This window comes from Cryptomeria japonica, chromosome 9, assembly GCF_030272615.1.
Source record: "Cryptomeria japonica chromosome 9, Sugi_1.0, whole genome shotgun sequence".
Lineage (NCBI taxonomy): Eukaryota > Viridiplantae > Streptophyta > Pinopsida > Cupressales > Cupressaceae > Cryptomeria > Cryptomeria japonica.
The window spans coordinates 705,059,321-705,071,573 of NC_081413.1; the positions used below are offsets into that span (position 1 = coordinate 705,059,321).

The 12,253-nt window shown below is 36.7% G+C and overlaps 1 protein-coding gene across 3 annotated transcripts in view; it reads left to right on the forward strand.

The window, feature by feature from the left end:
• Nucleotides 1–1,438: 1,438 nt before the first annotated feature.
• The window catches only part of LOC131073917 (peptide chain release factor APG3, chloroplastic), a 195,186-nt gene continuing 184,371 nt past the window's right edge, over nt 1,439–12,253 (forward strand). Inside the window, exon 1 of one of the 3 annotated variants that reach the window (XM_058010428.2) lies at nt 1,439–1,863. In XM_058010428.2, coding sequence (XP_057866411.1) covers nt 1,717–1,863 — 147 coding nt within the window. In that variant the 5' untranslated portion in view covers nt 1,439–1,716. The remainder of the gene's footprint in view (nt 1,864–12,253) is intronic. The other 2 variants (XM_058010426.2, XM_058010427.2) reach the window with 2 other exon arrangements.

The following is a 12,253-nucleotide window of genomic DNA, read 5'->3' on the forward strand; positions in this document are numbered from 1 at the left end:
TGATCGGAACACTATGATCTACTAGTCTTCATTTTTTGACAACCGGTAATCGGTATATTGTATTAACTGATATTACTCTGTGATGAGTTACCAACCGGTATTACTCTGTGATGAGCTACCAACTGGTATTTCCGTAATGTGTGATGAGTTACATCCACCGACACTTTGGCGGTGTGTTTGTGTCGTGTTACCAAATGTGTCTAGATGCACTGAACCTAGGAACTTGTAGTCTAATCCTATTGGACCGACATGAAATTAGTTTCCTTTATAAGGACATCATGTCTAGGGTTTACATGTGAGATGTGTGATAGAAAAGGTTACGTGCGATCATTGAAGAGAAGATTAGATTTGTATGAAGAGATAGAGTGTTGAGATATTGAAGACTGAAGTAATGCTAAAATGCATTAACAATGAGTTGTCAAGGATCTAATTAAGCATACTGTGCTATTGTCTAGATCATTCACTTGTTGATTACTAATATCTTCGACAAGTTTGAAACCCTTAACCGGGTAGGCCCAACAAAGCCTTTGTAAATACCCTAACAAGGTGGTTCACAACTGTGGATCTGAAATCCTTTAACAAGGTAGCCTTTAACAAGACTTATCTCCTAACATAGATCTAGATTCCTAACAGAATCTGTTCTGGTGAAGAACATTGTATGACCTTAACCGGTTCGACCTTAACCGGTCTGGTTTCTATTATGCAAATAGTTACTTGTGAGTTTATGCTCATTGTGGTTTTTCCCATTTGGGTTTCCATGTCAAATATCTTGTGTTATGGTGATTGTGCTCTTGCGGGTGAATGCTTTGTTTGCTATTTGGTTTGCATTTATCTTAACCGGTTTATTAGTGAATCTGTTTCATCGGTTATCTGCTAAACTGTTTAAGAGTTTGATTTCAGCAATTTTTGGTATACTAATTCACCCCCCCCTCTTAGTATTCATCACTTGAGTTATCTTGTAAGGCCAAGACTTGACAAAAGAGACCTTGAGGTAGTCATTTTCCATTTTTTGGGATTTGATTGCTATTAAGATAGATAAATTACTCACTATTTTATCTATGTTGTGGTGTACAAAAGCCACCATTAATATTGACATTTGAAATTTAATTGATCCACCATAAGAAAATGGTGGATAGTCACAAATAGTCCTTATTAGACTAGTAATTTTGAAATGATATATATTTTTGGTTCCTTTTTAAATCCTTTCACCAAGATGTAACCTTTTCATCAAAATTTAAAAGACATAACCTCAATTTATGAAGCATAAAAGAAAGTATAACATTTATCACAAATAATCAGTTTTGAATAGAAAGCTTAAATTTTAATTTGATCTCAAACCAAGAGAAAATTCTTGATAGCTATGTGAATGCCTCTCTAAAGAATTTCAAAGCATGAATCTACTACATTTTAGCGAGAGTGCGGTCTTGACATGAAAGAACTATAAAACATTCTAGAAATCATTTCCCACCTATGGGACAGGGATTTTATGACAAAGATTTTGCCAAGAACAACGTTTCCTTTGTATAGGCCGATAAAACGTTATCCTCTTTGGTGAGAGCAAAGCGCCACATTTAATTTAAAAAGAAGAAATAAAACACTGCGCATGACAGTATTAGTTGAGGTGGAAGTATCAAGTGCAACGAAGATGAAGTTATATGCTATCCGTACCAACAGCTCATTTTTTCAGCCGGAGTAGGCCACTATCTATTTTACAGAATGGCAGCCTTGTCTGCGCCCTGCTTCAACATAAGTTTAGCTCAGAAAAGCCGCCAACAAACTTGCTTAAAGCATTACAGACAACGGCAAGTATGCTTGAATTCGAAACCAATCCGAGCTCGAGGCTTTCGAATTGTTTGTATGGCTGTAAGTTACTCTCATTTTATCCATACAGTTATGGTTTGGCTTAGAAATTAAGCAATTTAATATTGATGCATAAAGATTTCAAAAGAGTAAGTCGCTTCGTGAATACCCAATTGCTTGTAATAATGTTCTGTTCTCATGTCTGGTCGTAGTTTCTTTTATAAGAATTTCATGTAAAAGAACCCATAATTAATATGATATATATATTTTCAATAAAATCAATATCTTCAACCTGTAGGTCAAATCCATCAAGGCTTTATATGGATGAGGTCAAAGTTTATGTTGAGTTATCGAACTTTGCGAATTTCAAGGTTCTGCTGGCATATGAGTAAAATGACTGCATTTGACGATATAATTTAGTTTTTTAATATATACCCTGTTAGAGCAAATATCACCAGGTACCTTGATCATGAGACCTTAAATGTGAACTCCATGATAGAATTCTTTGAATAGGTGAAAATAACGCATCTAGGAGAATTTCTGATCCAAATCGATTGGAAGTAGTACCAATCTTCAAATGAATGAACATTGTCTTAAAGCTCAGCCTCTCTTCTTGGCTGAGGCAGCTATAACATATGTGGTCCCTTAGACCATTGGGTCTAGTAAACATATTATTATCATTTCATTTAGTTTCATAACTTTGTAATTGTGAATATGGATCCTTACATTTATCCTTAACAACATTTGGAAGTACACTACTATTGGAAGCTAAAATAAACAGGTCAAAGAACTGAGAAGTGGGTATCAACAATTTTATAGACGGGAAGACACCTTAAAACATAATTAAGCATTGTAAAGACATAATAAAGTTCTTTGCCACAAGTCTTGACGGGTGCTCTTGGCAATTATACTAAGCTCATGAACTATAATTTTTATAACCTTGTTTGGTTGGTTTTGGGTTTCCTAGAGGATATGATGGTCTTAAGCATCGTAATAGGGAAGCGTTTTGAACACCTTTGAAAGAAAAGAGATGGAGTTTAAATGAGGGAAGAAGGCATGCTAAGACAATTATTTGTGTTCTCCTCATTGATGAGCTGAAGAGTGTTAGTTTTATGATCAGAATTCAGTTAAGCAGAGATAAAGCAATAATGAACAATAAGACACAGTCAATACCCTGGGAAAACCCTCCTTCTTGAGGGAGAAAAACCCAGCAATAATTATATCTCTTATATATATTGAACAAGGCAGAAAATCTGCTATACAAATTGGCCAATCACAAGGCCAATTTACTGAACGAGTGAAGGCACCTCTCCTAGGTGCAAATACACAAAAGATATAATATCTCCTTGAAGTAAATTGATCTCAAGCAAAAATGATAATATGTTGAAGATACCAAACTCCTCCCTCAAGTGCTAGTTCTTCTTCCACTTGTCCGATCTCAAATGAGGAAGGATCACATGATTATAAATATAAATTGAGGTGCCTTTTCAAGAGAAGGCGATCTCAAGAGAGACGTCTTTTCAAGCACGAAATGGAAAGACTTTTTTATTAAATCGGCGAACATGAAACAATTAATTCTTATATAAATGGAGGCGACTCACACTTGTGTTGGCCTCATACAAAACATTTAATTATTTGCATTCGATAGGAGAAAGAATCTCCCACCGCTACAGTAATCATCGAGACTCCCTCTTAGCTAGGGAGATATCTTTCTAGATATCCATCTCATGGAGTCTCTCAACATGACACTCACAATGGCTACACTCATTTGTGGAAGAAAGTTCATCACGGAATCACTCAACGTGATATCGTCATGGAGTCACTCAATATGATGTCCACCATGGCTACTCGCATGTGTGTAAAGGAATATGTGCACAAGTGACCATCACAAAGTCACTCAACGTGATATCGTCATGGAGTCACTCAACATGATTTCCACCATGGCTACTCCCATGTGTGGAAAAACACAAGTACAAAAGAATCATCACGGAGTCTCTCAACGTGATGTTGTCGTGGAGTCTCTCAACATGACATCCACCATGGCTACTCCCAGAGGGTGGAAAGAACCACATCTCCGTCTCAAAGATGGACAAGGGCTTTCACCTCAAGTTTCTCTGTCTTAGAGAAAAAATGCAATAACAAGGGCTTTCACCTCAAATTTCTCCATCTTAGAGAAAAATGCATTAACAAGGGCTTTCACCTCAAATTTCTCCATCTTAGAGAAAAAATGCATTAACAAATGATAATGTGACTCTCTCTGAAGCTCCAAGTTCTTGCATCAACCTCCTGACCTCCTCGTCCAAGGTTGCCTCTGTTGGTTTGTCAGACTCCCTCTGAATATTTATTCCTCATCTTTGAAGAAACTGATTGCAATCTGTACAGGCTCTTCCTCTTCGAGAGATGTCTCAACTCAGTCCCATGAATTCCTTAAGCAATCTCTCATCATCCTTTTGCTCCTTGATCCGTTCAAAACTGAAGTTGTACCCCTGATACAACACCTCCAGTAACTTGTAAACTGACAGCTATAACTGTGATCAGGTCTGCTATACACTTATGAGCATGAAATAGCTTTGTAAAAGGATGACACCCCCAATGCACCCTCCAGCCTTACCAAGGACCACCACCAAAGTTGCAAATCAACTCAATATCAACTCAGCATTGCTGTATAGCCATAAGGAGGTGCACTTTTCAGGTCTGTAATGAAATGCAATGTTAGTTGCAGTTCTGCTGTCATAAATTGTAAGACCTGACAGCCATGGAAGGACCCTCGTATGTCTAGACCATTCCATGAAAACACCGCCCAGTAATAACCATCATCAACTATTAGCCTATCACTTCAATTTAACCTCATAAAAAAAAACAAGAAGGAATCAATTTCCAGAGCTGATTGATTCTCGGGATGTACGACACTGCATGGTCCCATACATTCCTGGCATGATTTATAAACTTGTGCTTCATCTCCACCTCGGTGTAGCGAAGCCTCAGGGTGGGATTCCTATAATCCACCTCGAGGGCCCTTTTCCACACAGACCTTGCCCGTGCGGAATCTTTCTGGCTTTCCTCCCATTGTGCATACTTCACCCAAACATTCGTGTTCCATCGGAATCTGCGAATTAAGTCCTCAAATTCTTTTTTCTTGTGGAGACGGTAATCTGCTAATTCACTATCGTCTGTAATTTTGCTTTGGGGGCGGATTTCTACCTCCTGGCGCTCCCTTGCCTCTCTTAAGATTTGCTCGGCGGTGATCTGTATCGGCGCGGGGGTTTTGTTTTTCACTCGAGTGGGCCGAGGCAGTTGACCTCTGTTTTCTTTTCCATTAGAAACCCTAGCAAAAGGTCTGCTTCTTTCGATGCCATGGCCATAACAGAGGTAGAACTCTAAAATTTCCTACTCTTACTGAGTTTTCTCTCTTTACACAAATCTTGCTTCAGGAGATAAGCGCCCTCCCTGGGCAATGTCCCTTACAACAATTTCAATTTCTTTTCTTTCAACACCCCAAGTCAAGAATCAATGAACAAAATGTTAAAGTGCTGAATTTTTGTACTTTGTTTTCAGTCGTTATGCTTAGTTCCTTAACCAATCTGGATGTTCACACTGACAATGAATGCTGATATAAAATAGAAGAAGCCTCCGTTGGAAGTTGCAGGGCACAACCAACAATAAATTCCCTTACACAGAAAGAGGTTCTCATCAGAAAGTCGCACTAGTCCAGAACTGTGACAAACAGTTGATTCATTTCCGCGCTGTTCACGGGTGAGTTATTCCAGTAAACATTGAACAAGCCCACGATATGCAGAAGAATCTGAGCTGCACCCTTCAAAAACTTTCACAGGCCATGCTTGGTATTTTCCAAGAACTCGTGCCAATCAGTTATCAAGGATTTCCCATGTCCAGCTCCACCTAGAAAACCATGCCAGCAACAAACCCTTCACAGCTGAGTCACTCAGCCACAAGGATCACAATGAAAAAACAAGCTCAAATGATTTCAAACCTCTCATCACAGTGTATGACATACTCCTCTGGAATGCTTAAACAAATCTGATCGGATTTCTTGAACCTGCTCTGATACCATGCTAGTTTTATGATCAGAATTCAGTTAAGCAGAGATAAAGCAATAATGAACAATAAGACACAATCAATACCCTGGGAAAACCCTCCTTCTTGAGGGAGAAAAACCGAGCAATAATTATATCTCATATATATTGAACAAGACAGAAAATCTGCTATACAACTTGGCCAATCACAAGGCCAATTTACTGAATGAGTGAAGGCACCTCTCGTAGGTGCGAATACACAAAAGATATAATATCTCCTTGAAGTAAATTGATCTGAAGCAAAAATGATAATATGCTGAAGATACTGAACTCCTCCTTCAAGCGCTAGTTCTTCTTCCACTTGCCCGATCCCAAATGAGGAAGGATCGCATGATTATAAATATAAATTGAGGTGCCTTTTCAAGAGAAGACGATCTCAAGAGAGACATCTTTTCAAGCTCGAAATGGAAAGACTTTTTTATTAAGTCGGCGAACATGAAACTGTTAATTCTTATATAAATGGAGGCGACTCACACTTGTGTTGGCCTCATACAAAACATTTAATTATTTGCATTCGACAGGAGAAAGAATCTCCCGCTGCTACAGTAATGATCAACAAAGAGTTGGCCCATAATTTAGGGGTTCTGCAAAGTTGGTTGACATGATGGATCGTATCAGTTACTGCATATCTTAGAGGTGTTTCTGGTTTTAGGAAGCAAAAGTAAAATGTTGTTATGTAAACTAAAAATTTCCAAAAGAAAATTGAGTAAAGTGTGAATTCCAACCTTTTTATCATTCTAAATTTTCTTAGCTGTTCACGGACTCTACAATGATTACCAGTGGGCAGTGCAAATGCAAATGATGCAGATTGTAATTACAAGAGCAGAAAGATTAATGCAATGTCTGCAGTTACTGCTTCCTAATGTTCTTGAAAAATCAAATTAGAAATGTAATTAATTTGTAATTAGTTTTGCAAATCCCATCTAGAATGGTCTCTTCGTGTACAATGGGAATTGTGAGGCATTTTATAACTTCTGCATGTAATGTTCTTTCTTTGCTATAAGGACATGGAGTTTACTGTAGAGAGAGTCAGGATAGGACTGTGGAAAGATAAATGACTGCCTAGATGAGTTTATGTCTTGGAGAAGTGTGTTCTGCTTCAGTTGGGTGAGTTTCAGGATTGGAGAAAAATGTGTATGAATTCTATCAATGTTGAGGATAGTTAATGAATATTTCTTCCCTTTGTCATTCATTTTTCTTTTTAGTTGGAATTTTTGTTTCAGATTTTTAAATTTGATCCATTTCTTGCCTTTATGATGGGAGCCATTAGTTTTTGGGAAATAAGCCTTCGTACATTACAATATTCCTTTGACTTGGAATTGTATAGCCTATAGCTGTTCCAAATCTCCAAACACATGTTTATGTGGAATCATTGATTTATGTTATATTTTCAAGGAGGAAATTTTGTGTGTGTGTGTATGAAATGATTTGTAATCAATTTTCTCATTGGATAACTACTTTTACTCTTTCAACATAGAAATACATAGGATTTGGATGCAAAGGAAATGTACATTCTTATGATTCCATTATTTATGTGGTGAAAATCCTATTGGGTTAGAAAAATACCACACAAAAAGTTTATAACACTACTCCCATATAAAATCAGTTAAAATTTTTTCTTTTACTTTTCTGTGGGTAAACCTCAAGGCTAATAGCAAGCCCATGCTTATTGTCCACTCAATTGTCACTTGGCTACTTGAGAAGATCTCTAACATGGGATACACATGAGTTGCATGACGAGCAATCTTGGCAACCCAGGGATTGCACCTAACCACAGGAGGAATCATCTCAAAGTCATATAATTGTGCACTTGACAAGACGGTTTTCCTTACCCAGTTGTACAATTTGCATTACGCAGATTAATTTGACTTTGCAGGTGTCTACATTCCTACTGTTTACTGCCACTGGAGCATGTAACACTTACCTCTCATTTGGATTTCTTCTTGCACAAAAACCACCGCTCTAAACTCTATCTGCTCTATGATAAATTACCAATGAATCTATAACTGAATAAATCTAAAGTTCTAGCGTGTTTTTATTGAAATTGAGATATTATTTTATTTGTTTCCATGAGAGTTCTGGACTCTCTGGCTTTTTTTTTTAACTTGGTGCCATTTGGCCTTTACACTTTTAGAAAAAATGCCAAGACTCCATTCTTGCAAGTTGGGTTTCAAGAATTCTCCTTTTGCAGGTTTAAATCAGTATGATGCTTTAAATGACTGGCTACTAGCAAGAAGAATCCATCAAATTGCAGGATAAAATGTGCCAATTGACTTGTAAACCCAGTTTAAGGGAATGTTTAGCTGAGAATGGTAGGCAGCTAGAATGGAATTTCTAGTTTCTCCATCAGTTTCAGCTAATTTTGACATTGTATAATTGAGTTATAGCTCACACATAGCATTGTTGCCGGCAAATTCAGAGAGTCAAACAGATGAATTTTGACTTGGTTTTTTTGGATGCCTCAGGGATCACATCACTAAAATATTATATCAGATCTCAGATCTTTTTGATATTGTCAGTGCTGTTCTTCATCAATACTCACTGTTACTATGTTTAAAGCCATCAAACCTTTGCAATTTCTTTGCAAACTGCAGGGTGAGATCCTTTGACATGAATCAAATTTGTGTATCAAATTACAAGTTCTCATGTTGCCTTTTTGGTGTGGAACGCCCAATATACATTCTCTTAGCCACAGTCAACTAGCCATTCACTACCATTTATTGCAATTCCTTGCTCCAACTTGAGTGGAATTATGACTTTGCTTCAGACTGAGATATTTTAAAGCTGTAAAAACAAGATGACTGATTGTGTGCTTCTACTTTTATATTGTAGTTCTAGTTTTTGGAAAGGAACCAGCCTTGGAGGTCAAGAAAGCAAAAATTGATAAAGCAAAAACAGGACGCCCTCATTAAAGTATAGCATCAATATTCATTCTACTTGGAATTGTTTGACCCCTTTTCCCTCATGTACTTAGGCACAAGAAAAATAAAAATATAAAGGGAAAACCTATTGGGAGTTATCCTACACTTCAAACACGTGTAGTTTTCTCATGAAAAAAACTGTTATGTATTTTTAATAAATATATTTAAAAGAAGTTAAATTGGAATTGAGAAATTTGAGTAATGGGTTAAGGCTGGGAAATGCTATAAAAATAGAAATAAAATGCACTTTATTTATCAATAACAAATTACAATAGGTGCCAGAAACACCAAATTGGTGCCAAATCTTGTCGATGAGTGGCATGTGTTCCATTGATATCTTGAAAGATGGTTTTTTCACGACTGTCAAGCTGAAGTCAATTTTTTTTTTTTAAATATAAAAAATAAACAAAAATAGACATTTTTTTGATGTTTTTCCCCCAAAAAATTTGCATCCAAAAACCTTAAAATGTCCCTAAAGGCATCATTTTGACCAATACAAAGATCATTTTGCTCTCTTCACTCTCTCATTTCTCTTTCTCTAATTTTTTTTTTTTTTCAGGGGCATAGCCCCCGAGCCTCGTTGGGTTTTTCTCACATCTAACACCTTGTGCAACTTATCATTGCTACCCCTCAAATCCATTAACGCCTCCACTCCCAAACTCCCACTAGTTAGTGGGACCTACCTTAGATGCGTTCATAGGAGGGATGCAGGCTCCTTAGAGCCATAGACTTCTAGTTATTGTTTTGATATTTGTTTGGAACATTTGATGTCATGGATATCATATTCCATGAGTTTTGTATACATTTGACAATATTTAAATATTTAAGTTTGCTATTTCCTTCAGCGACAATTTGTGTTTATACTAATGTGATCAATGTATACTTGTGTATGTGATCAAATTAGCTTCTATTTGATGATATTTTTGTGTCTTTAAGGTTAATTTAATAAAGGGTGCATATAAATCATGATCGTGCATACAAAATTTACGTAGTTGATTTTAATTCCATGTACAAGAATCCTAGCATTAAATATATAGTCACCTTTAAGAGCCCGATAAACACCATTAAACATATAGCTAGCTTGATTATCTTAACAACACATATTGATTATATAGCTGGTTTTGAGCCCAAATGATCTCATATTAAATATTTAGTCAACTTCAAGCCTAAGAAAATAATTCAAGAGCAATAGACTCAAACCCATAACCCTTTGTTCAAGGCACATGAACTATTTAACAAAAAGTCTCAAAAAATTGTGTTCTCTTAGTTTCAATGCTAATGAGACACAAAAAGGTTTAGTTGAAATGGCTTATGGATAGCTATAAATCATAATTCCAGGACTCGCTTGGACTTGGCGAGTCTCGAGCTGGGTGACCCAGGGTGAGTCCCAAGGGCCCGGACTGTAATATCCCTGATTCGAGGTTTACCTAATTTAGTCCTGAGATTTCCTATCCTTTTGTTTCTCTTCTATTTCTTGACTTAATGAATCGTGCCTTTGGTTGATGATAATAATTGGTGCCTTATTCCTTGACTGCTGTGTTAGTTCGTCCTCCCTTCCTTTTTACTCCAAATGCAATCCTTCCTTATGTAGCTCTCAAGGAGGACGTATAGTCACAACCTTTACATAAGAATATCTTTTCCACAAAGAGGTGTCTTTTTCCAAAATAATCGCTGTTTTGTTATTCTTTTATTTATTCATTAACATCGCTGCTCATTATCTTATTTGTATTTATTATTAAAATACTTCTTTATTGCGGCCTTAACTAAACATAGGATTGCAGCCTGTAGAAGTATGATGTGGAGTTTTAAGACTTTGGTACCATTTTATTTCCACTAAGGAAGCGATTAAAGTAAATAATCTGGTGAATTTTAGATGCTCATTGCCACCTCATCTTTAGTCAATACAGCCCCTAAGTCTTCCTAAATCTGATGTAACATCTTATTGTTTGATGTAGTTTCAAGGGGACCAAATCTGACACTATTCTAACATCCTCTGTTTGTTGTCTCCTGAAGGCAGGGACTTAAGGAATGCAATTACCTTTAATGTTCCATAATATATTTCGTTGGTGAACAATTACTAACAAGCTGAAGCATTGTTTCAAGCTGTTGGGTCCAGGATGCACAGTGGACTGAAATATTAATACTTTATTTCTGATCTGATTATCTGTTGCAGTATATAATATTCTGGATTTTCGCTCCTGTTCAATCTAGATATTTTCTTATTATTTTATTTCTGTCTTTGTTTTTGATGCATATATATATACTATTGTTGTGTAGTCACTGATTAATGCATTATTTAATTCGTTGTCCCTTATGCTGCACTTGATATATTATTGTTGCTGCTCATTGCTTACTACCCTTAGGATTTATCTCTGCTTATGTCTGCTGTAACCATATGGATGTTAATTGGATACGATATTTTAAACTTTCCCTTTCACCTATTATTGGTACTATGTAACTTATTACTTTAACAAATTGGAAACGCTACCAAGGCTACCAGTCTTGATCCCACAATTGTTCATTCTTGTTATCTTTTTGGGTCAAAGATGGGGACATGACACGGACTTGGGCTCGTCCGAGTCCAAAGCGAGACTTGTCGAGACCTAGGACTCGCGGACCTGGCTTGGACTCAGCCAGCCTTGATGCTCGGACTCGGCCAAAGTCGATTTTTTTTTAAATCTAAAAAATTAAACAAAAGCAGACATTTTTTGACTTTTTTCTCAAAAAACATTTTGCATCCCAAAACCCTAAAATGTCCCTAAAAGCATCATTTCACCCAACACAAAGATCATTTTGCTCTCTTCACTCTCTCTTTTCTCTTTTTCTCTAAAAACGTTTTTTGGGGGCATAGCCCTCGAACCTTGTTGGGTTTTTCTCACATCTAATGCCTTGTGCAACCTTTCATTGCTACCTCGCAAACCCATTAGCGTCTCCACTCCCAAACTCCCACTAGTTAGTGGGAACTACCTTAGCTGCCTTCATAGGAGGGATGCGGGCTCCTTTAAGCCATAGACTTCTAGTTATTGTTTTGATATTTGTTTGGAACATTGGATGTCATGGATTTCATATTCCATGAGCTTTGTATACATTTGACAATATTTAAATATCTAAGTTTGCTAATTCCTTCAACTACAATTTGCATTTATACTTATGTGATTGATGTGTACTTGTGTATGTGATCAAATTAGCTTCTATTTGATGATGTTATTGTGTCTTTAAGTTTTATTTAATAAAGGGTGCACGAAACAGGTTTGAAATCCTTAAAAATCTCTAAATTTCTTGGTTTTTTCACTTTGCCAAGTCCTGCCAAGTTTGTGCCGAGTTTTTTTTCCCAAGTCCTGAGTTGAGTTAGTGTTGTCGAGTTTGAGCCTCGTTTCTATTATATAAATATCTATTGTATTTGAGTGGTTGTGACTGCCCTAGTAGACACGTGTGCAA